At 50.1% G+C, this 25,867-nt stretch overlaps 1 protein-coding gene across 1 annotated transcript in view; it reads right to left on the bottom strand.

Moving 5' to 3' along the window:
* RYBP (RING1 and YY1 binding protein) overlaps nt 1–18,214 on the bottom strand; it is a 285,053-nt gene extending 266,839 nt beyond the window's left edge. The window contains exons 1-2 of the mRNA XM_078661879.1: nt 18,007–18,214; nt 14,128–14,253 (exon numbers count right to left, since the gene is read on the bottom strand). Of these exons, the coding sequence (XP_078518005.1) occupies nt 14,128–14,253; nt 18,007–18,032 (152 nt within the window). The 5' untranslated portion in view covers nt 18,033–18,214. The remainder of the gene's footprint in view (nt 1–14,127; nt 14,254–18,006) is intronic.
* Nucleotides 18,215–25,867: the final 7,653 nt, after the last annotated feature.

Here is a 25,867-nt window from a genome sequence, read left to right as displayed (position 1 = left end):
GCAATAGGTCTCGCAGCATTAGAGTTAGTGCTTTTAGAATTGTTTATGGGTTTTTGTGTAAATCTTTAGCATTTTTGTTTCCTGTAGCCAATGCTAAAGAATTTAAAAAAAAAGCCATAAACATTTCTAAAAGCTCTAACTCAAATGCTCCGAGACCTATTGCACTGTGTGAGGGTGAGGGGTTGAGGGTGAGTGAGGGTGAGACGGAAAGTTGTGGAAAAAGTCGAAAAAGAGAAGACACTGGGCATAGAGAAATCACGGGTAGTCTAGAGGCTACCATCATGAGCCTGTGAAGAAAGTCTTACAAATGTACAGATGTACACGTGCGACAAACATTAGTTAACAATATTTAAATTGCTAACAAACATAAAACCAGAACAGAAAGTAAATATTTTGCACACAAAAAAAAGATTTGGAATGAGGAGGCACAATATGGTAAGATGTGTGTGAGGACAACATTTCTGATTGAAATATGACGGCTCCTAAACGAATGAACACATATTCTGGGAGCCGCAGATCTGAAGGTGAGCCTGTCCAGTGAAGACGTGAACGGAATAGGAACCTGTCAAAAAATTTCTGAGCAGCCTTTTTTTTTGGGGAGGTTTTTTGTTTTCTTTTTAATAATTTACAGAAGAGATGCCTGTCATCCAATGAGAACGGTCGGTGCTCGTCTAAAACCCCCGCTTCTTTCTTAGTCAGTCAGTTCAGTGGCGTTTTATGTGGCGAAACGAACATGTGATGCATATGTGAGAGCCCTACGCCGTTTCATTTACCGTCCAGAATCCAACACAAAGAAAGCGTTATTTTTTTATTTTTAATTACATAACACGATTGTATTTACTCTTTTACACTTTATGTAATTTTAGGGGGTGGCGTAGCTACTTGCCTTCCTATCGCTTTCTAAGGTTTCGCGCTTGTCGCCGGTTTTCAGAGATCAGTGATTTATTTCCATGTTCGGTCGCCGCCGCTGTCTGGAGGGCTGTGAAGAGGCAGGGAGGGCTGGCGTCTGCCGCCGTGGGGTGGGGGATGGGCGACGGCGCGCCAGAAGGTGGCAGTAGTGCAGCGCGGTTGGAAGCACTGCCTTCCTTCCCCCTCCCCTGGCAATAAGTCATGTAAGGTTGCTGTGCTGGTTTCCTGGACGAGCTTTCAGAGAGCTGCAGCTTGCAGGAAAGCGCTTATGGCAGAGTCCCGGTAATCCTATCCGAGCCGCACAGTAATTTGAGCACTGTATCCCTCATACAAGTTGCAGAGTGCTATCAGGAAAAATAGCAACAACTCACGATCACGCGCGCCTGGTTTTTTGTGTGTTTCCCAGTAATATTGTCTTTTATTTGCTACCGCTAACATTTTGTTTGCTTTCTAGCGGCAGGCAGGCAGGGGAGGAGAGGAGGACGGGGGAGGAGAGTAGGGGAGGCACGGCCTAGCGGCCGTGCAATCAAGTAGTGAGGGGGCGGAGCTGGGGGAGGGTGCGAGAGAGAGTAGGCAAGGCTAGCGGCAGGCAGGCAGGGGAGGAGAGGAGGAGGGGGGAGGAGAGTAGGGGAGGCACGGCCTAGCGGCCGTGCAATCAAGTAGTGAGGGGGCGGAGCTGGGGGAGGCTGTGGAAGAGAGTAGGCAAGGCGACACGGCGGGAGGGGGCGGAGCGGGTAAACAAAGACGGACATGCACGCGCCCGTGACTTTTAAGGTCAATGCGCATGCGCATAAGCTTAATGCGCATGCGCATTGACCTTAAAAGTCACGGGCACTGCAAGGAATCGCCACGATTCCTTGCAGTGTGGATAAAGAGTGGATGAGCCCCTATAGTCTCGCTTGCTCGATGCGCATGCGCATCGACAGGCGAGACCTAAAAATAGGGCAAAATAGAAAGAATATGAAAGCAAATACAAAACAGGAAAATTAAAAATCTACACGCTAGCGCAGCAGCGCCGGTATAGTGCTAGTAATGTTACCTTGTCATGTGTCATTTTGGAAGGCTGCCCAGGAGTGGCATAATACACGCTTTAGCCCCTGGTAGGCCTCTGGGGTGCCTATGCCCTGGGTATCTAATGTACCATATACTAGGGACTCATAAGTGCACCCCGGCATCCAATTTGGAGTGTACCTAAAGTACATGGAATCATTTTAGAGAGGAAGCAGGGCCCCAGCCAGACTAAAGTCGAAAAACAGTGAAACATCAGCAAAAAGTGGGGGTAACTATAAGAAGCAGATGCTACTCTCCTACACATCGCAATAAGGGAACGGGAACAGAAGGCATGCATCGCCGAACGGGAACAGAAGGCATGCACCGTCATAAGGGAACAGGAACAGAAGGCATGCATCGCCATAAGGGTACTGGAACAGAAGGCATGCATCGCCATAAGGGAACGGGAACAGAAGGCATGCACCGCCATAAGGGAACGGGAACAGAAGGCATGCATCGCAATAAGGGAACGGGAACAGAAGTCATGCATCGCAATAAGGGAACGGGAACAGAAGACATGCATCGCAATAAGGAAATGGGTACAGACCGGCAAGATGGCGTCCGTCACTCGGACGTGTGTGTCCCGTGTGTCCACCACCCGCTGGTTTTGTGGTGTAGCAGATTGATGAGAGCAGCGGTGGAAGAGCTGGGGTATTGGCGAGGAGACGCGGAGTGGATGTACACCGCAAAAAAATATGATTATTGTGGATTCTGAAGGAGATTAACTGAAGAAGGCAACGGACACGGATAAGCCGCGGCGAAGAGCACGCTCACCTGTGGTGTGCTGGCGGCGTTGAATCGAGCGGAGTGGCCTTGCTGGCGAGCAGATTTGAAAGGAGGAAGAAGGCAACGAATACGGACACGCCGCGGTGGAAAGTACACTCACCTGTGGTGTGCTGGTGGTGTTCGAGGCTGGAGCGGAGGAGCTGAATTGAGCGGAGACGGAGGAAGAAGGCAACGGACACGCCGCGGCGGAATGCATGCTCACCTGTGATGTGCTGTCGGCGTTCAGCAGCGTTCGGGGCTGGATTGGAGGAGATGAAATGAGATGAGCTGAGGGTTGCCGGTGGAGAGACCTGGAGGTATTGGTGTACCGATGTTTGGTGCAGCAGTGAAGGCGCTGCCGTAGCAATTGTTCCTCCTAAGAGAGGTCAGGTATTGTATCACCTGGCAGGGCAAGTACTATCGATAGTGTGACATCTTTAGCGATATTAATCGCTTGATTTGTCAACTGCCGAACTGTTGAATGGATAAACGGCGAATGCATTTGGACTGCCCTTTCCGCGTGTGAGTAAAATAATTATCTGGTGGCAAAGCTTCCTTACTAAATGAAGTAAAGTAATTCTTAGTCGTGGCAAATAAGTAGAGGTGCAGGAGGACTGTTTGAAGGAAAAAAAACTCGGGGATTTGAAATGCCTCCTAAAGCAGCCCAGGGAGGTAAAACAAGAGCAGTCATGATGTCGTGGTAGGGACTAGGGCGGCTCTTGCAGACCGCAACGCTAAAGATTTTTCAGAGGGGCTCGAGGATACTATGATAAGAGGAGATCAAGGGTCAGTTAGTAAGAAAATATCCCAGATATTTCAGGTGACTACCAAGAAAAAGCAATTATCCTTTAATACATCAAAGTCATCGTCAACGGAAAAGGAAAATTAGGATAATAATATTGATATCGATACTGCACAGGGAGAGGACTCTTTGGGCAGGGCAGATACGTGGAATCGAGTAATATCTGAACCTGAATCGGAATGCAGCAAAAGTAATAATTCGGCCGCTAAAGGAGCAGTGGTCATAGAGCCTACAGGGAAAGAGAGGAATGTTGGACTCTACGTGGTGGAGGAGGTGCCTGAAACAACAGAATCAGAGACTGAGATAACAGGAGATGCTATGGATCCGAATAGTGAAGAAGCCGATTCGGGGGAAAAGTTCTCTATCTGAACCGTCTGATATGTCGGAAGACGATGGTGAGAATGGGCATAAATCAGGCTCCTGTGAGGGCTCAATAACTAGCCTGGGCAGTGATCTGAATTCCACAACCCCGAGTGATGTAAATTTAGAATTATCTACTGTACGTAAGCAAACAACAACCAAGGATAGGGGGAGAGGCCAAATAGGACAAAGACTGCGCGCTGGGATTTTTCTTTGCCTGGTGAAATGATTACAGAAGATGCTAACCTCTCTGGTCAAGCCGTGGGTGGGTCAACAGCTGGTCTGGATGAAGAAATCTCCCTGAAAGCAATATATCGGTGTATGCTGGACCACAGGGTAGAGACTGGGGCTGAGAATTTGAAAACCCACACTGCCTGCCGAAACCCACACCACTAGTGTAGTGTGGTGTCTGCACCTACCTACTCTAGTGAGACTACTAAACTCTCTATTGAGATGTAAAAAGTGTGTGCTAACCCCTTGACATGATGGTGAAAGTATGTAATGAATTTACGGAGAAAATGGCAGAGGCTGAGACTCAAATATCCTTGCTAGAGGATCAAATGGAGACACAAAAGGGAGCTATAGAAGCCACAAATGCCCATAAAGAGGAGGTACAGATCAAACTTGTAGACCTGGAAAATAGGCTTCGGAGAAACAACCTTAGGATCCTAGGAACACCGGAGGGAGCTGAGGGCCAGGATGTTGGCAAGTTTGTGGTGGAATTATTTTCAGAGGCCTTCCTAGAACTTAAGGACTGGAATTGGACTGTTGAAGTTGAAAGGGAGCATAGGTTTCCTATAAAGCAGTGACTGGCCCAAGGGGGACAACCGGAACAGCAGCCACGGGCAATTTTGATATCTTTGAATAACTTTTTGGCTAGACAGGCTGTATATGATTTGGCACATCCAGATACAAAGAGGACGGGGAAGGGGGTACAACTTTTTGATAGGCCTGACTACTGTCATTACACGGTTGACAAGAGATGGTGGCTCCGCCAATTACTCCGTTCCAGGTAAAAGGGGCACAAGCGTTTTTGTTGAATCCTGCCACTTTGAAAATATTGGCTAAAGGTCAAACTAGGTTTTTTTATTTCGGAGGTGCAGGCTAAGGAATATTTGACGACGTCATAAGATCAGTTACTAATGTATTGAGGGCTGGGATTTTTTTTTTACTCTTACTGCCTGGTTAGAATAGTTGTATAAAAGGGACTAGAAGGTAGTATGGTTGTTTTTTTGGAACTTTATTTTAGGCTATTTAGATAGTGTCCTTCTATAAAGCTGTGAACATTTTACGCTGCTTAGTAACAAGGCGGCATATGTCAGTGGGTGGTTGAACACTAGGTGGTATACTCCCCTACAATCACAGTGCTAAACGCCCTATGGGGTAGATGGGTTGGGACACAGGGTGGGAAGGGTAGGCAGTGGTTTAAATAATATTAATAAGAGGAGAATGGTTGCAGCAGATCTGCGATTAATGAAACCGGATATACTATGCTCGCATAAAATAAGGGTAATGGTGGATGCTGCAGTTAATAGGTTTGAAACGGTGGAGGAAATATTGGACGTATTCTACAATTTTTATCAAGTGCTATATTTGCAAAGGGACGTCAATGAGCAGGAAATAGAGTATTTCTGTCAACAACTGAATGTAGCTAAACTCAGTCAAGAACAGCAATTGTTATTAGACACGACAATTACTATGGAAGAGTTGGAGGAGGCAATGGGGTCATTGGCGAGGGGTAAAGCTACAGGGCCGGATAAGCTTCCGCTTGAGTTTTATCAAACATTTTTTCAAGTTTTGAAAATGGTCATGCTGGCTATATTTCAAGATGCACAAGTAGGGAATCTCCCTCCATCATGGGATGAGGCTAATATAGTGATGTTTTTAAAGAAAGATAAACCTTCTAATCTCCCAGGGTCATATAGACCAATATCTTTGTTAAATTCAGATGGTAAAATATATGCGAAAATACTCGCTAGTAAGTTGTCGCAAGTTGTCACGCCTCTGGTGTCTATACATCAACATGGTTTTATACCGGATCGAAGTACGGTAAATCATATTAATTGAGTAGTTTCTCTTATGGACTATGCTAATGTAAATCAAAGGAGGCTTGGGCAGATCTTTCTTTCTCGACGCGAAAAAAGCGTTCGACCGAGTGTCATGGCTGTTTTTATGGGCAGTTATGCGGGTGACAGGGTTTGGACATGGGTACATTAGTGCAAAACAAAGTACTAAGTTAGCATATCCGGGCGAGGTACGGGTAAGGGAAGAAGATACATACTTGGGTATTAAAGTGAGAACGTCATTGCAGGATTGGATTCAAGTGAATTGGTCTAGTATTGTTTATGGAGTTCAAAAGCAGTTAGATCGATTACAATGCTTGCATCTTACGATGGTGGGAAGATGCAATGTACTTAAGATGTTATTCTTCCCAGAGTTATGTATTATTTTAGGGCGGTCCCATTGGAATTAACCAAAATACAACTTCAGGGATTGCAATCTATCTGTGATATGTTTATATGGGGACAAAGGAAAGCACAGCAGAAGTTTAAATATATGACGCTACCACATGATTGGGGGGGGGGGGGGTCAGTTCCTAATTTTGTTTTTTATCTTGTATGTATACTTAAAAAAAATACGGATATTGTTGACAGATGAAGATGAACTGATTGCGGAAGCACCATCAATATACCAAATGTTGCTATGATTAGAAGCCAGAAATTTCTTTGTTATGTTTTATGTACCAAGCTATTTAAAAAAAACTAGGTTTAATCAATCAGAGTACTTGTAAAGCGCGCTACTTGCCTGTGAGGGTCTCAAGGCGCTGAGGGGAGGGGGCGGGTGCTGCTACTGTTCGAAGAGCCAGGTCTTGAGGAGTCTTCTGAAGGCGAGAAGGTCTTGGGTCTGCTGTATGTGGGTAGGGAGGGTGTTCCAGGTCTTGGTGGCGAGGTAGGAGAAGGATCTGCCGCCGGTCGTACGTTGGATGCGGGGGGACAGCGACGAGGGCGAGTCTGGCGGAGCTGGCGGGTGGGGGTGTGGAGGCTGAGTCTGCAGTTCAGGTAGGCTGGTCCGGCATTGTGGAGTGCTTTGTGTACGTGGGTGAGGAGCTTGAAGGTGATCCTCTTGTCGACAGGGAGCCAGTGTAGGTTTAAGGTAGTGCTCGTAGCTTATACGGCTTGGAAAATAGTGCGGAAGGTGTTAGACGTTTCACAGTTTAGTTATTATACGCCGCTGGATGGGTCAGCCATCTTCCCTGCTATATTCTAGGATGTCAGGATGTCGAGTTGGAGGGCTAAAGGGATTAGACTATTAGGAGATATTGAGGGTGGGACGTTAGACTCATTTATAGGGTTAGTAAATAGATATGGACTTCAACAAAAGGAATTTTTTAAATACCTACAGGTTCGGGATTTTTTGTTGAAACATCATATAGGCAAGGGAATAATCAAGCTCCCGCTAGTCAAGGCAATTAGGAGGGTTAGGTGTTTTGTACACTATACTACTTGAAACCCAACCTGACGACATGGCTGCACAAACAGTTAAATGGAGGGAACGCCTAGGACTGGAGGGAGAGTATGTGCAAACATCAATTGATATGGCTGGGAAGATTTTATTGTCTGTAAATTTGAAAGCACAACATTATAAGATGATTTTTGATTTATATCACACACCTGTGAAGATGATAAAGTGGGGGGGGTCCAATGATGGTAAATGTTTTAGATGTAGTATAGAAAAAGCTGGTATGGTTCACATGTTCTGTGATTGTAATGTGCTCCAGCAGTTAAGGTATCAAATAGACCAGTTTTTGTTGGATATTTTAGGGCAACACATTTGTTTGACAAGAGATATAATGCTGACGGGTATAGGAGATTATGTACAAATAGGCCAGCCAAAATATAAATTTAGATATATTGTATTTATTGCAGCGGCTGTGGCACGGCTATGTATTGCCTCAGTTTGGTTGCAGCGAGAAGCCCCTATGTTTGAGATGTGGCGGGCTAAATTGTACTATATTTTCAATTTGGAATATAGCCTTTACTCTCTTAAATCACTGAAGCGTAAAAAGCTAGGTATGCAGATTTGGGGCCCGATGATTGAACATCTGAATTAATAGTATGAATTAGGGAAAGCGTATTATGTGCTTAATTCCTTTTTTTGTCTTTTTAGTTGTATCTGGTTCTATGTCATGACCTGATATATTGTGTTATATTCTGAATAATTGGTTATGAATTTTGTTCTGCTATTTGATATGGACTGAACAATAAATAAAAAAAATAAAAAATAAGGGAACAGGAACAGAAGACATGCATCGCAATAAAGAAACAGGAACAGAAGACATGCATCGCAATAAGGGAACGGGACTAGAAGGCATGCATCGCAATAACGGAACGGGAACAGAAGTCATGCATCGCGATAAGCAGGGCTCGAAAATTCCACTCAACCGCTCGAATAGTCAAGCTAAATTTAACAAGGTCGAGATATTTTTAGGTCCTACTCGCCTTTTCTGGCGAGTAGGAAAACAAACCAACTTTTGTCCTCTGTCTGTGAAAACAGAGAAAATGTGACAAGATAAGATTTAAAGGCATTTTTATTGCTCTCAAAGTTAATGAGCAATAAAGATGCCTTTCAATCTTGTAATCTTGTCACATTTGCTTCGCTTTCAGAGACGGAGGTCAAGTAGGTTGCAGTTAGATCGAGGACATTTTTTTAATGGTACTAGTCCTGCAGGACTAGTACCATTTTTTGGATTTTTCATGCCCTGGCGATAAGGGAACAGGGCTAGAAGGCATGCATCGCATTGAGGGAACGCGAACAGAAGGCATGCGTCGCATTGAGGGAACGGGACCAGAAGGCATGCGTCGCATTGAGGGAACGGGACCAGCGGGAATGCGTCGCATTGAGGGAGCGGGAATGCGTCGCATTGAGGGAGCGGGAATGCGTCGCATTGAGGGAGCGGGAATGCGTCGCATTGAGGGAGCGGGAAATGCAAGGCATGCATCTCAATAAGGGAATGGGAACAGATTATATCCATGGCAAGAATAGTGGTTAGGCTCTTTTAGGAGAGTATTTTGTTTTGTCAGCTATAATTGTGTATATATTTGTAATTTTACGACTATAAGGTTGTGTGTGGATTATAACTGCAACCGTTGAATGGCACTGAAATAGGGACACAATGGTACTGACACAGGGTCGCAAAGGGACATAAGGGCATGGAGATACTGGCACTATTATATCGACGTCTGGACGACATGGAAATACTGACACTGAGAAACACCACAACACTGACATTGAGACATGGGGATTCAGGCACACAGCGTCAGTGACAAGGGTGTTGGCACATGGACACAGACACTAATGTGTGGACAAACTAGATCTGGAGAACATGGGCACTGGGACCATGGGCATAAGAACAGAAAACTATGGTCCCAACAAAACATTGTTCTTTAACACCTTCAATGCTAAAGGTATTTTTCTCCTGTGCTGATAGTTTGATAATCCCATTGTTCATGACAAGGTCAGCTCGTCATTAGCACAGCTCCAGTGTGCCTCATGACGAGCTGAGCACGTCATGAGCATGGAAGGGGTTAATAACCCTTACACCCAAGAGGGCATTATATTGGCACATGCTATCCATCAGCAAAACGTGCTAATCTTTATTCTTGAAAGCAGTAACCCAGCCTATCAATTTTCAAACACAATAATGCCTCTGTTATGCTCAAATGATCAAGACCCCTTCATCAGCTCCAGAATGCACCTTTTCGTTGAGCATTCTGACACAGAGAAGTAAAGGGGCTTCAATCAGGCGAGTCAAGCTGCACTGGAAGGGGGAACGAGGCTCTTCTTCACACTGTTATTTGAGATTCCTAAATGTTTTAAATGGCACTGCCTTCCACTTGTCAAACGAATTTAGAAGCACTGTGTAGGTAGGTAGAGTAAGAGAAACTGGTACAGAGAGGAGTTCTGGACCTAAAATGTATCACTGACTATTAGTCAGTGGTTTGGAGTCCAAGCAGCTCTAACTCTGTAAAAAAAACTATTAGTACAGTGGTCAAAGGTGTTTGTTTCCTAGGCCATCAAAGCCTTCCTGAATGCCAGGCTTGACAAATATCATAGCAGCTCAGTTTTGGTCACACCTTCTACCTCTTCCTTCGACCATCCTACAGATCCGGTCGATTTTCTCCCTCTTGCAGGTTCATTTTCAACCCTAGCACCCTTTGTTACTAGTTCCCCAACTTTCTCTTCTGCTTTCAGTATTCCCTCCTACTTTTTGGCTTGGGTCAAAGTCAGAGTCCCATTAAAGTAGTGCTGGTGCATGCAACCTTCAACCACCTGCACAAACTACACTCTAGGATTGAAGATCTGGAAAGATGGATGGGTGGTCGCCGTGCTAGTTCTAGCTCCTTTTGGCTAGTGGAGACATGCACATTGTCACACTCCCTCCCTGGGCTTTGACCACGATCCCCCAACAACCTATGCCTTCTTTGCCTTTCTGTCCTGCTGACTGTCCCTTGAGGTCTCTCCCACAGGAGCCAGCACAGAGCTCACTAACAGTGGGGCCTTATCTTGGTACACATCATTTTGTGTACTAAAAACTGTACAGTTTAGAACTAAATTTAAACCCCACTCAGTCATTATCAATGTTTTATTAAAATGTGCCTAGAAACACAGCATCTCCCTACAGGTGCCTTGTGTGGATACCCACCCCCATGTAGAATTGCATTTGTACTCTCTTTAGTTTTGTCAATTTGATTGTTCAGAAATGCTTTTAAGACAATTACACGCACATTTCTCGGAAAAACTCCCAATGTTTGTACTCACTGTGCTTTTAATGGCAGCATTTCAAGTTAGCACTTAAAAATACTGTGCAAAGTGTTTTGCCCTTTAAAATCTCACTATACCGTACGTTAGTTTTTCAAACGATACTGTAGTGGACCGACATCTCTGTTCAACCTGAGATCCCCATCATGCTGTAGTTATCCTTGGGCCTGGTCCTCAAAACAGTGACCCCCTAGCTACGGACCCGCCACCTATCCGCCATCCTTTAGGCAGAGGTCTGTGGTACGTCACACTTGGAGTAATAAGATGAGCCACGCAGAGGATATATATGCAACTCCCTTAGGCTTATTAAGGTTCGGTACTTTAAGCCCAGACACATTAACCAAAGCCTAGCTGCAACAAAAACAGTCCAAGAGAAGATAACAGTTTGGTTAATGCCTTCCCTAGTACTGAAACTGATAGGTCAGCTCTAAAACGGCATCACCTGCATATCGAAAAAAAGCAGTAGAACAAATGCTGAGCGACCTTCATGGCCGCCACAGTTCCTGAGGTCTTTATGCACCAGAACATCCGTCATCTATGTTTACGCTTTAATTTAAACACAGCCGGTAGACGCTAGCTTAGCGCACGAGTGGGACGCGGGTTCTCACGCTCATCACTTTCTCGTAAGTTTGATTTGAACACTTTGAAGTTTTTGGTGCAGGAATTTTGTTTATAATTTCAGACACAGAGCACTATACGATGATTTATGAATGTATTTTACAGGCGCACTGTTTACCGAGCACCGGGTGTTGTAGAATCAGCTAGGACAATACTTAATCTATCTTTGGTTTGTAACGCGCTTTGAGCAAACACAGCGGTTACGTTAACAGCACGGTTAATATTAATTACAATTGGGCCACGTTTGAGTATTGGTTGAGCACTTTAGTTCACTTTTTAAATTTCGGCGCACATGATCTATGCAGCTAACTGATTCCTTGAACCCCGGGGGTGAAATGCTTAGACCATGTCTTTGCCTTGTAGGAATCCCCTGACGAAGGACAGAAGTCCGAAATGCATCGGGAGGGAAATGTTTAAATACTTGAATACGACCATTGGATTGTATATATCATTCGTTGAATGAAGATTGATCAATGGACATGAATGATCACATGTGAATTAAACATGGATACCGAGTTCATACATCTTTGGTACAAAGTGTGAATTTGTTTCTTCGGAAGGTTGTGCTCTAGGAGTTGGTACTTATTCTAGGTACCACTGACCACATTGGATTACGACACCTCTCTGTCAGGGGGTGATATCCTGGAAGCACACCACAGCTATACAGATTAATACAAAGAGGTGTGCGTGACCTACACCACGTTCAGATGTAGGAAGAAAACATAAAACATTTGGACTGCAGAGAACGTTACAACAGATAAACCGTTTCATAGTAAATTGCAATAACATCACATGAGACTCGTAAACAGTGTTAAAAAAAAATCAACAACTGGTAAACAACATTGAAACATCACCAATCACACAGCGACTTTTTATCCAGGCTGCCATTTCTAGACCTTGGTTTCATGCAGCACCCTCACAAGTTAATACCTGTCAAGAGAACTAGTAAACCAAAGAACCAAATGACAATGTTTCATACACGCTGAAGAGTCGCACTAATCAATCACAATTTTACTCAAGAGCAGGCCTATTTGTTACCAACAGCCACGGTGAACAGATGACTACATGTTTGGGCCACCTCAGTCCAGCAGCAAAGGGGCTCTTCCTTCACAACTTGTCATATGATGAGCTTTCCAAAAAAGGACCGCTACAAAGAAACCAGCACAGCTCAAAATTCACTTTACAAGAAGCCCAAAGCAACAGATCCAGGGTCTGCACGGTGGGAAGAGCCTGGGGGCGACCGCCAAGGGGGAGCAGCCTAGGGGTGACCCCCAAGGGGGAGCAGCCTGGGGGTGACCCCCAAGGGGGAGCAGCCTGGGGGTGACCCCCAAGGGGGAGCAGCCTGGGGGCGACCGCCAAGGGGGAGCAGCCTAGGGGTGACCCCCAAGGGGAGCAGCCTAGGGGTGACCCCCAAGGGGGAGCAGCCTAGGGGTGACCCCCAAGGGGGAGCAGCCTAGGGGTGACCCCCAAGGGGGAGCAGCCTGGGGGCGACCGCCAAGGGGGAGCAGCCTAGGGGTGACCCCCAAGGGGAGCAGCCTAGGGGTGACCCCCAAGGGGGAGCAGCCTGGGGGTGACCCCCAAGGGGGAGCAGCCTGGGACCCCCAAGGGGGAGCAGCCTGGGACCCCCAAGGGGGAGCCTCGTCAGACAGCACCGACCACTGCGTCAGGAACGCAGAAGTCAACTGCCACAATGATAGCCAACCTCCAAATGCAACACTGGCCAATTGAAACAGTCCATGAGCATTCTTCTTCCAGTTCATCTCCAAAGCAACAAGAAGCGTCGAAAAAAGACAGGCATCAGAAGTCAACCCATGAGATTGGCCACAACCTTAATATAACAAACACTTTAAAATAACAAACACAAAAAACAGTCGAGCAACACAATTCAATTTCTAGAACATTCTTCTCGTATTTACATTAATAAGATGGATAGTGGAGGGAGATATTGGGGTTCCAGAGATTGATCGAGACTTCTATCACTGTGTGCCTGTATACTTTTATCATCATGCTTGTTCCAAAATGTCACCATGATTCTTTTGGTTTGTATGAAAATAAAAAGATCTTTTTAAATTCTTTTTTTTAAAAGACATAGTGATTTCCTTTGTCACTCTATGGTTTCAAAAAAAACCATGAGGGAAGGAAAAAACCCTACACAAACAGAAAAAACAAGTAATGAGTAAAGTCAAATTGGGGAATGGAGCACCAAAGGGCGACAACAGCTTGAGGTGTGTGGACGGAGTTAGGGTTCCTAAAAGGAAGAAGGTGGTATAATGCCTCTTGGCAGCCCTTTCCAAGGCGGCAGTAGCTGTGACAGGTAAGAAGAGAAGGAGGGGGCAAAGGCACCATGGCGGATGCCAAGCAGGTCCAAGAAGGTACTGAGCTTCTTTGTGGAAATCTGCTTCTGCATGACTGATGTACACTGCTCCTGAAGGCTATGGGAGAAAGAACCGCTACGGGGTTATGGAGGGTCCCTGTGTGGGGACTTCAGTGGGGATGAGGGCGCTATTTGGTGCAGAACCTTAGTGCACGTAAGAGGTGCTCCACCTGAAGACACTGTATATCACAGTTCTTCCACCTGCAAAGGTTGCTCTGTTCCACAGGGAAGAAGTGTACTCTATAAGAAGGTAAAGAGCCCAGGTTTAAGTCAATCTGGAGATGCCCTATTCAAGGAGGCAGATGTTTTACTTGGAAGTCAAAGTATCTGTGCCCAAGACCTGAGGAGGAAGGCGATTGTGAGGGGCAGAGATGGCGATTTCAGAGTTAGGTAAGACAAAGGAAGGGGAGAGAGGCAGAGGCCTCAGTACCTGGTGGAGGTGCCCTTCCGTACATCACAGATGCTGCATTTGAAGGCTTCTGCGCTGTTCCTATAGGTACACACACTGCAGTCCCAGTAGCCCTCGTCCACCGCTGGCTTTGCTTGTCTCTTGGGTCTTTGAGGAAAAATGAGAAAAACAGAGAAGCAGGTGAAGTTACATCTTTGTTACCTGAACCTATGGAATTCAAAAACGAAGTAAATACATATTCCCAAATAATGACAGACTCACACTGACCTACAATTGTCTCACCCACTACGAAAGTACAGATATCAGGTGATCTAGTGCTAAAGATGAGCCGAAACTCGGTCTAACTTAAGGTCTCACTCTTCATTTCACTCCAGGTATGGGCGAAGCCACAAAAAAAAGGGCACACTTTCACAACTCCCACCCTTACATCCAGCTAAAAAAGCCTCTGAGTCACAACTCATGGGAGAACTCCAGAACTCCACTTCCACAGAGGTCAAGCCCTCCGAGGGGTGGTGCATACTACACGTCTGTCTTTTTGCTTCATATTCCATCCACACTGGAGTATGAAGCGCTAGTTAAACGCAAACAGAGCACAGCACACATGCTACTAGGGCCCTGATTTGGCCTCCATGACTTGGACTTCTAGACCAAAATGCCGCTCCTTGCAGGACAGGAAAGGAGCTTTTAAAACAGGAGGCAGCACACACTACGCAAACAATGCCACACAACCTTTATCTAACCACCAGCCACACACCTCAGAGGGTGGGAGACCTCCCTTTCCCCAGATCATATCTCTGATATATGGGCCAGAAACTGTTCTCAATGTTGGGTTGTGTGTGTCAGCAGGTGAGGGGGGTCAGGAGGCAGTAAGGGAGCCCCCACCATACAGTGGGTCAGAAGACGGATTGGGAGTCGTCCTAAGCAGTGTCAAGCAGAGGGGGGAGTCTGCACTACACAGAGGGTTAGTAGGTGGGAGCTGCCCCGCAGTCAGCAGGTTGTCCCTCTCCATGCAGTGTCAGCAGGTGGTGGGGTGGGTCCCTCAACATGCAGGGTCTGCAGGTGGTGGGTCCCCCACCATGCAGGGTCTGGTGGTGGGGTGGGTCCCTCAACATGCAGGGTCTGCAGGTGGGGGCTCCCTCACCATGCAGAGGGTCTGCAGGCGGTGGGGGTGTGGAAGTCCGACACCATGTAGAGGGTCTGTAGACCGTGGAGGTCCGACACCGATGCAGAGGGTCTGCAGGCGGTGGGAGGGGTGCCCCCCACCATGCAGAGGGTCTGTAGGCGGTGGAAGTCCCCACTGTGCAGAGGGTCAGCAGGTGGGGGGGTGGAGTCCACCACTGTGTAGAGGGGTCAGCAGGTGGGGCACCCCGTGCAGAGGGTCAGCAGGAAATGGGGCAAGTCCACCACTGTGCAGAGGGTCAGCAGGTGGTGGGGGCTCCCTCACCATACAGAGGGCTTGCAGGCGCAACTCTGCTCTACACAGTGGGTTAGCAGGTGGAGGTGCCTGGCAGAGTCAGTTCAGCATCTCACTTCAAAAGGAGACTGCCACGTGCTAAGTGGGAGAACAGGTCTTGTGTGGAGAGTGAGGAGGGGGTGGTGGAGCTTTCCATTACAAAGCATCAATAGAGATAACAGAGCTGAATCTAGATGTTGGCGAGGCTCCATCTGGGGTCATCAGATAACCAGGATCAGAGGGCCCACCTGGCAGAAATGGGCCCATCCTGTGGCTACCTGCTGGGCGAGAGGTTACTTAGTGGCTTGCTGGTGTGCGTTGAATCTCCTGGAGGGCCTAGGGTCAACTTGCGGCTACCTGCAGTACCAGGGGCTTCAGATGGCTTCCTGGAGGGCAGAATATAAGGTAGGAGAGCGGCTGTGTGGTGACTGAACCCGTCTAAAAGTCACTGATGACTTCCATGCGGTTGCCCAATGGGAGAGAGGCCGCCAAATCCTGGTGCGTTTGAAGGATGGGAGAGGAACACGTGGTCAATTAGTGGGTGGCAAGAGGGAGGCTAGGGAGCTACTCAGTCAGCAGATGACACAAGGGGTCACTTGGTTGGTGGGAGCTGCGCAATGATTGCTTGCGGGGGTGTCTTTGCCCGTTACCTTGCTGTAAAAGGGCGTGTGGAGAAGGGTAAGCATGTGAGTGCCAGAGGGCACCTTCACCAGCGAGGGGCTGCCAGGCAGCTATATGGTGGGATGTTAAGCTGAAATGGTGGGGACACAGAGCTCAAGGACAGTTATTTGAATCATACGCGGTCTGGTGTGAAGAAGGCATCGAAGTAAAGGAATCTGGGAACTGATGGACTACTAATGGGGCCAAGGAGCTGTCTGAGGGGGAGGTAAGATGAGGACTGCAAGTATTAGCAGGTGTCCGAATGCTGAGAGGTAGTGAGGATCTCTGGGGGGCAAGGGGGAGGGTCAAGTATTTGGGGAGCTCCTGGATACCTAAGTGGGAGAAACACTGGTAGGCAGCTGTTTGGGGAACATCTTCAGGGGTATCTCAAAGGTGGCGCATGAAGCCAGTGGGGTACAACTGCTGTCAACTGGTATACAGATCAGTCGAAGACTGCTTTATGGGGGCTGTCTGGGGCAGGCATTCCTGGAGGCAGACAGGCTGCTGCAGACCTGGGCCTGTCTGGGGCGCCGGGGACAAGTTACTGAGGAAGTCTCAGGCTGGCTGGCGGAATGCCTTGGGTTTGTGTGGGAAGCAGGGGTATCTTGGACCTGGATGCGCCTGTGCCCCCTATCCTGCCTGGGGCAGTGTGGGGGCGCGGATACTGTCTGTCTGGGAAGCAGGGGTATCTTGCACCCGGATGTGCCTGTGCTCATACCCTGCCTGGGGGCAGTGTGGGGGAACAGACACTGTAGAGATCTGTCTGGGAAGCAGGGGTATCTTGGATTCTGGTGTTCCTGTGTTCCCTACCGTGGCTGGGGCAGTCTGGGGGTCTGTGGGGGCACAGACACTGTAGAGATCTGCCTGGGAAGCAGGAGTATCTTGCACCCGGATGTGCCTGTGCTCATACCCTGCCTGGGGGCAGTGTGGGGGAACAGACACTGTAGAGATCTGTCTGGGAAGCAGGGGTATCTTGGATTCTGGTGTTCCTGTGTTCCCTACCGTGGCTGGGGCAGTCTGGGGGTCTGTGGGGGCACAGACACTGTAGAGATCTGCCTGGGAAGCAGGAGTATCTTGCACCCGGATGTGCCTGTGCTCATACCCTGCCTGGGGGCAGTGTGGGGATCTGTGGGGGCAGATACTGTACAGGTCTGCCTTGGGTTTGTCAGCTGGCCCTGTCTGGAGGATGCTGTGATGGCAGGGGGGGGGCAGGGTGCCTGATAGCGCCTTGAGCCTGTGGGGAGATGTCGGGAGGAGCGGGGGGTGCAGCCCTGGCTGGGTTCAGTGGGGCTGAGCATTCGGCGGGGTGCCCAGGGGATGTGGGGGGGGCTGGCCTGTGGTCCCGGGGGGGGGGGGTCTGCAGTCCGGGGGGACTGCTCATGAGGGTAGGTATGAGAGGTTTGTAGCAGGAGCATTCGGGGGGGGGGACTTGATGGATGCAGCCGTCTTCGGGTAGGGGTCACATTCAGTGGACTGTGCCCCCCCGGCTGTGCGTGGGCCGGGTGGGTGATCCATGGCCGGAGCTCAGCGGCAGACCTTCACTAGGGGGGGGGGGCTCCGTGGGTGTCTGGGGGCTGTCAGCCGGGCGAGCAGTGCGCGGTTCTAGGGGCGCGCGGGGGTCACTGCACCCCCCCCCCCCTCTGCCAGCCTCGGGGCCCAGCGCCCGCTGCGCCAGGCGCCCGCCGCCCAGGGGCTGGCACGGCCCGCTCTGTCCTGCCTGCCAGCCCCCGCCTCCCTCGCCCCCTCCGCCCCTCCCCCTCCCGCCCTCTGGGCCCGGGCGGCCCTACCTGGTGGGGCTCTTCTTATCGCCCATCGTCACCCCCACAAAACGTCAAATCCACACGGGAAAAAACACAATCCAGGGTTCCCGAAAAAAAGAGCCACAAAAAACGGAAAAAACCCCAGTCCCCGATGCCAAGGCCGCGCGCGCGGGGGGCCTCGCTCCGGAGCCGCTGCCAGCCTCGTCCTCTCCCGGCGGCGGCTGCAGAGCGACTGACCGAGCAACCGACGGGGCGGAGGGGGCGTGGCCCGGGCGCCAGCGTCACGCGCAGGCGCCGGCCAATCCCGGGCGGCACGTGCCCGGGGACGGAGGAGGCGCGGCCCCGGCAGGCTCGTAACGCGCAGGCGCCGGCCAATCAGGCTGAGGGACGTGCGGCGTGAGAGGGGCGGGAGAGCGGGGCGCGAGGAACAGGTGACGTCTTGCCTCTGCACCCTTCGGTGGCCGGGGGTTGGTTGGCGCGCGGGCGACGGTTGACAGGGCACGAGGCGGCGGGTGGCCGCCGCCGGCGCGAGGCCCGAGCTGTCAGTTGGGCCGGGGCGCGCGCTGTCAGCGGCGCGAGCGCACGTGCGCCGCTGGAGACGGCTGGCTCCGGCGCCAGAGTGACAGTTGGGCTCGCGGCGGCGGCTGCAGGTGGTTGGGTCGCGTGGGAAGCGAGGGTCCCCGAGGCCCACTCGGCGCAGTTTACACCTGAGGAAGCCGCGAGCAGGTGAAGAGCGGGCCGAGGTCACGGCCAGACCCGGCGTGAGTGACCGGGGCACCTGCCGGCCGTGGGGCCTCCTCTTCTGAGGGAGCCGAGGCTCGAGGGCTGACCCAGCACCGTCCAGTAACGCCGGCCGTGGGGCCTCCTCTTCTGAGGGAGTCGAGGCTCGAGGGCTGACCCAGCACCGTCCAGTAACGCCGGCCGTGGGGCCTCCTCTTCTGAGGGAGCCGAGGCTCCAGGCCTGCAGGGCTGACCCAGCACCGTCCAGTAACGCCGGCCGTGGGGCCTCCTCTTCTGAGGGAGCCGAGGCTCCAGGCCTGCAGGGCTGACCCAGCACCGTCCAGTAACGCCGGCCGTGGGGCCTCCTCTTCTGAGGGAGTCGAGGCTCGAGGGCTGACCCAGCACCGTCCAGTAACGCCGGCCGTGGGGCATCCTCTTCTGAGGGAGCCGAGGCTCCAGGCCTGAAGGGCTGACCCAGCACCGTCCAGTAACGCCGGCCGTGGGGCCTCCTCTTCTGAGGGAGCCGAGGCTCCAGGCCTGCAGGGCTGACCCAGGACCGTCCAGTAACGCCGGCCGTGGGGCCTCCTCTTCTGAGGGAGCTGAGGCTCCAGGCCTGCAGGGCTGACCCAGCACCGTCCAGTAACGCCGGCCGCGGGGCCTCCTCTTCTGAGGGAGCCGAGGCTCCAGGCCTGCAGGGCTGACCCAGCACCGTCCAGTAACGCCGGCCGTGGGGCCTCCTCTTCTGAGGGAGTCGAGGCTCGAGGGCTGACCCAGCACCGTCCAGTAACGCCGGCCGTGGGGCATCCTCTTCTGAGGGAGCCGAGGCTCCAGGCCTGAAGGGCTGACCCAGCACCGTCCAGTAACGCTGGCCGTGGGGCCTCCTCTTCTGAGGGAGCCGAGGCTCCAGGCCTGCAGGGCTGACCCAGGACCGTCCAGTAACGCCGGCCGTGGGGCCTCCTCTTCTGAGGGAGCCGAGGCTCCAGGCCTGCAGGGCTGACCCAGGACCGTCCAGTAACGCCGGCCGCGGGGCCTCCTCTTCTGAGGGAGCCGAGGCTCCAGGCCTGCAGGGCTGACCCAGCACCGTCCAGTAACGCCGGCCGTGGGGCCTCCTCTTCTGAGGGAGTCGAGGCTCCAGGGCTGACCCAGCACCGTCCAGTAACGCCGGCCGTGGGGCATCCTCTTCTGAGGGAGCCGAGGCTCCAGGCCTGAAGGGCTGACCCAGCACCGTCCAGTAACGCCGGCCGTGGGGCCTCCTCTTCTGAGGGAGCCGAGGCTCCAGGGCTGACCCAGCACCGTCCAGTAACGCCGGCCGCGGGGCCTCCTCTTCTGAGGGAGCCGAGGCTCCAGGCCTGCAGGGCTGACCCAGCACCGTCCAGTAACGCCGGCCGTGGGGCCTCCTCTTCTGAGGGAGTCGAGGCTCCAGGGCTGACCCAGCACCGTCCAGTAACGCCGGCCGTGGGGCATCCTCTTCTGAGGGAGCCGAGGCTCCAGGCCTGAAGGGCTGACCCAGCACCGTCCAGTAACGCCGGCTGTGGGGCCTCCTCTTCTGAGGGAGTCGAGGCTCCAGGGCTGACCCAGCACCGTCCAGTAACGCCGGCCGTGGGGCATCCTCTTCTGAGGGAGCCGAGGCTCCAGGCCTGAAGGGCTGACCCAGCACCGTCCAGTAACGCCGGCCGTGGGGCCTCCTCTTCTGAGGGAGTCGAGGCTCGAGGGCTGACCCAGCACCGTCCAGTAACGCCGGCCGTGGGGCATCCTCTTCTGAGGGAGCCGAGGCTCCAGGCCTGAAGGGCTGACCCAGCACCGTCCAGTAACGCCGGCCGTGGGGCCTCCTCTTCTGAGGGAGCCGAGGCTCCAGGCCTGCAGGGCTGACCCAGCACCGTCCAGTAACGCCGGCCGTGGGGCCTCCTCTTCTGAGGGAGCCGAGGCTCCAGGCCTGCAGGGCTGACCCAGCACCGTCCAGTAACGCCGGCCGTGGGGCATCCTCTTCTGAGGGAGCCGAGGCTCCAGGCCTGAAGGGCTGACCCAGCACCGTCCAGTAACGCCGGCCGTGGGGCCTCCTCTTCTGAGGGAGCCGAGGCTCCAGGCCTGAAGGGCTCACCCAGCACCGTCCAGTAACGCCGGCCGTGGGGCCTCCTCTTCTGAGGGAGCTGAGGCTCCAGGCCTGCAGGGCTGACCCAGCACCGTCCAGTAACGCCGGCCGTGGGGCCTCCTCTTCTGAGGGAGCTGAGGCTCCAGGCCTGCAGGGCTGACCCAGCACCGTCCAGTAACGCCGGCCGTGGGGCCTCCTCTTCTGAGGGAGCCGAGGCTCCAGGCCTGCAGGGCTGACCCAGCACCGTCCAGTAACGCCGGCCGTGGGGCCTCCTCTTCTGAGGGAGCCGAGGCTCCAGACCTGAAGGGGTGACCCAGCACCGTCCAGTAACATGCCTCGGGCGCTCGGAGGGCCGGGGGTACTTCCACTGGTGGTTGCCCTCAGCGGTACAGTGAGGGCTGTGTTGGGCAGCTTTGCAGTTAGGCCCTTGGCACAGAGACCAGGGAGCTACAGACCGCGGAGGATGCCGAAGAACGGGGCAGAGTTTACAGAAAGAGCTCCTCAGAGTGATGTCAATCACTTAAAACCAGAGGAGCATTTAATTGATGGCCTGAAGTTGCATTTCAGGACACACAGGTGTTTACGTGCTAAAATGGGTCTTTCTGTGGGCTTAAGTTACAGGCACTCAGCTGCTGATGCACTCTAGGCCGCCAACCCATGAGGAAATTACACAATAGGAAAAGTGGAGGCAGTTCCCTTTCTTGGACGGGCTGCCCGGTTTCACCCTGGAAGGTACAGAGAGTCCAGGCAATCCCCTGGCTTGTGGCTGGGGTTCATTGTCCTGCTTCACATTGCAGGACAGGAAGAGACAAAGCAGTTCCATGTCGTCGACTGGCTGTTTTTTCCCCTGTCTCATCTTGGAGGATAGGAAGAGTGAAGACTGTTCCTTTCTTGGACTGGCTTTTTGTCACCATGCTACTCTTTGGAGAATAGGCAACTGCTTTGTCTAGTCCAGTCTTGGACTAGCTTTTAGTTGCCCTGTTTCACCTTTGAGGATAGGAATAAATACGGCTGTTGCCTCTTTTGGATAATCAGTTGGATGCCCTGGTTCACCTAGGAGGAAGGAAAGAGACAAGGCAGATTCCTGTCTTAGACCGGCTGTTGTTCGCCCTGCATCACCTTGGAGGCTAGGAAGACACCAAGCATACGCCTGTCTAGGACCAGTTGCTGGTTCCCCTACGTCATCTTACAGGACTAGATTGGACAAGGCACTTCACTGTCCTGGACTGACTGTTTGCTGTTCTTCTTGGACGACAGGAATGTTCAAGCAATTCCCTGATATGCAACAGCTATTGGGTACCCTGCTTCAACTTTGAGGATAGGAAGAGACACAACAGTTTATTTTTTTATTTTTAAAGTTTTATATAGCGCGAACATAACCCAAGCGGGTATCAGAGCACTTCACATAATGACAAGGATAACAGAGAGGGAGACAGGTGGGTAAAACAAAAATCTGACAGTGCAGGATAAGCGGGTAAACGAGTACATCGGTATCAGAACACCACGTAAATACAGTAAATGAGCAGACGTGTAAGAGGGGGCCTCAACGCATTGTTTCCGGGGGAGTAGGTACATTACAAGTTCAGAACGTATATATAAGAAGTGCTTTGGCTTCTTTTTTGAAAGAGGACGTTGAGGGATTCAGTTTGATTTCCAGAGGCAGGGCGTTCCAGATTCTCAGGGAAATACCAGAGAAGGCTTGGTTATAGGTTTTCTTTCTTTGCAATTATTGTGGTTTCAGCAGTAAAGTGCTAGAGCTCCTGAAAGATCTGCAACCACCAAAGAGTTCCCGTATCTGGGCGAGGTACAGAGGAGTGTTAAGGTGAAGGGCTTTGTGAGCCATGCAAGCAATTTTAAGATGAATCCTAGCCTCAAGAGGAAGCCAGTTTAGAGATTTTAAGTCCGACGTGATGTGGTTATTTCTTTTCAGCGGTGCCAACTTGTAGCTCGGAAGACCACACAGTGTTGAGCTCCCATACTCCAATCTGGAGATGAATAGTGCTTGAACAGCAGACTTGAGGTCTTCCGGAGGACGGAAGGGTTTTATCTTTCTTAGTATGCTCATTTGGAAGTTAGCTCCTTTGCTGGTAGCGCTGATGTGCTCCTGCATGCTCAGGGCCTTATCAAGTATTATTCCGAGAGATATGGTAGAGTCAATGATGTGTGGAACACAGTTGGGAGCCGTAAGCTGCCTCATGTATTAAATTATAATAGGGGCCTGTTTGGGAGGAGAAATAAGGAGGAGTTCCAATTTGATGGAGTTAACTTGAGATGGTTGGAAGTCAACCAGTGTTGGGTTTTGAGTAGGGTCGAATTGAGTGAACTGATGTCAACCATTTGCCTGTCTTGGACTGGTTGTTGGTTACCCAACTTCACCGTGGACGATTGGAAGAGACAAGGCAGTAGCCTTTCCTGGACTCTCTGTTTGCTGCCCTACTTGTGCTTGGACCACTGCAAGGCATTCACCTGACTTTCACTGGCTGCTGTTTGCCTGCTGTACCTTGTAGGACTGGAAGACACAAGGCAGTTGCCTGTTTTGGGCTGGGTGTTCTAAGCCCTGCTTTGCCCTTATTTAACCAGTGTTGACTAGTGAGCTGCAAGGTTGTGATTACAGTTCACCTATGCTCAGCAAGTTATTACTTACATATCTCTTAACCTGAGTAACCACCATGGATGGTCAAGCCAACTGTAGAAGGTGATCACGTTGAGGTCACTGGCAGTAGAAATATTTCAGGGGTAAGAAAGCTTTAAAGAACACAGAAACTGATGAAGTATCTGGTTCTTGTTTGGAATCTTGGGAGGAGAAGATGGTACCAAAGACGGTGTGTAGAGGACTACTGAAGCTCTAGAACTAGATGATTTATTTTATTTTAACAATCATACAGGCACAGGTGTGCTGCAATGATTTATGTAGTCATACTAAAAAATTGCACCGCCCTGCTCCTAAGGTCTGACAGGGCCCAGCTCAATGGTTGATGTTCATTGAAATATCTTACAGTTCTATGGTGAGATGGCCCAGCATCCAGAGGTAAGGAAAGCAGTAACGTCTAAGAGAGACACTACTGGAGGCACAAAGACTAAAGAAGGATAGAGCACAGGAACTGCTGAGGCCAGTTGAGTAGCATCATTTTCGGGAACTGGAGAGATGAAGTGGAGTAAGTTGGATAACTGCTGACAAAGATTGGAAAGTAAAGAAAAGGAATGATAGAGAAGCACACAATTTGGAGCATCTCAAATGCTTGAGAATAGTGAGAGATAAGAAAAGTACGGAATCACTGGCACTGCTGAAATAATAGAGGGATAAGCTTTCTAAATGTGGCTGAGTTGTAATTTCTGAGGGTATGGAGTGACACAGGTGAAACGCATGGAGTGCAGGAAATGCAGCGTTATTAGTATCATCCCTGCACCATGGACTGAAATATAATTCTCCAGTTACACAAAAGGGCTATAAACAGTCTTCAAAATTACGGACAGATCGCTCTTCTGAATGCAGTGGGGAGGATTTTTACTTAGAGCATTCACAAATATCGTTTACATTGATCTGAAAAGGAAATCGTTAGACACGCAAACAATCTGGTTTTTAGAAAGAACCACTCAACATTAGATAATATAGCGGTTCTCCAAGCCATTTTATATCAATATGTGAAGTTTAAAAAACTGTGAATGTATGCCACGTTTAGTGGTTTAGCCACAGCTTTTGATTGAGTTGACAACCCCGTCTTCTGGGAAAAACTATCCTGGAAGGGCTTGGGTGCTACATTACTAAAGATTAGTAGTTGATTCATATTCATCAACTTGGTGCAAGATGTTAGGAGGAAATAGGTGGCTCTCGGAGCAACTCGTGACTGCAAATGGTTTTAAAATAGCCCCATTGCTTTATTTTTTTGCATTTAAGTGATTTATCAAACCTTTGTTTACACTATTAATACTGCTTCTCCTAAGTTAGGAAATTGTAGCTGCAACACTCTTTTACGCAGCTTATTTAATTTTATTGGATCAGACTCCTCGTCTTACAAAAGGATTTAAATGCGCTCCATGGGTAGTCTAAAAATTCTATCTGAAAATGAATGTGAAGAAACATTAAGTACTCTTTTTATCCAAAATAAAGAAAGAAATGAGCTTTTAGTAGGAAATTTTGAGAAAACTTCATGCCTTGTGAAAAAGTGTATCCTTATTTACTGAGACTTTTTGCACAGAAGTTTGTTACAAGCTTATGGAACACATTGGTTCATAAGCCCTTGCTCATAATAGAGTTTTAAACATATTTTATAAATCAGTTGGTAAAAGGCATTTTAAATATTTGATAAAATTGTATATGGCCAAAATACCACCAACCTTGACTTATGGGATAGAATATGTTCTGTGTAAAATGTGTCCATTAGTTCAGAAATTTGAGGGAAATATGCTCCACTTATTATTTTTTTAATGTTGCTTTTAGTATACCAGTCCAAGCACAACGGCTAGAAGTTGGGATTCCAAGTGTTTTTATTTTGTTCTGTATTGTAGTACGATAGGGTTTTAATATCTTACCTAGCTATGCAGAGGACCATTGAGAAACAAAACAACACTGTAAACAGCTAGAATGGAAATGGAGAGGCTGTCATGAAACCACCTATAGAACCACTAGATGGCTGCACTCAACTAAGTGACATCAAGAAAAGAGCACCATCTGATTGCATCAAAGGATTCTCCAAATGCAAGGAGATCTCAGTCGTCAAGGACTTCACCACACCCTCAGCATCCGTCAACAACATCACACCCTCCCAAGAACTCTGCAGTGACCTATCAAACTTCTCCCACAGCCGAATTGCAAACATCTACAGAAGCTTCGCCCACACACCTGACCCTAACAATCTCATAGCCTACCTATACATTGTCAGCCAAATGGACACCCATCACCAGAGATAATATAGCAACAGTCATGGAGACATCCACTCTGGCCGCTACAGATCCATGCTCCCACCACATGCCCAACTTGGAAATGTCACCAATTAGCACCGCCATCATCAACATCTCCATCACGTCTTCCACATTCCAGCATAACTGGAAATGGACAGAAGTCAACATCTTCCTCAAAAA

Source organism: Lissotriton helveticus, chromosome 9, assembly GCF_964261635.1.
Source record: "Lissotriton helveticus chromosome 9, aLisHel1.1, whole genome shotgun sequence".
Lineage (NCBI taxonomy): Eukaryota > Metazoa > Chordata > Amphibia > Caudata > Salamandridae > Lissotriton > Lissotriton helveticus.
This window is presented reverse-complemented; position numbering and strand designations above follow the sequence as displayed.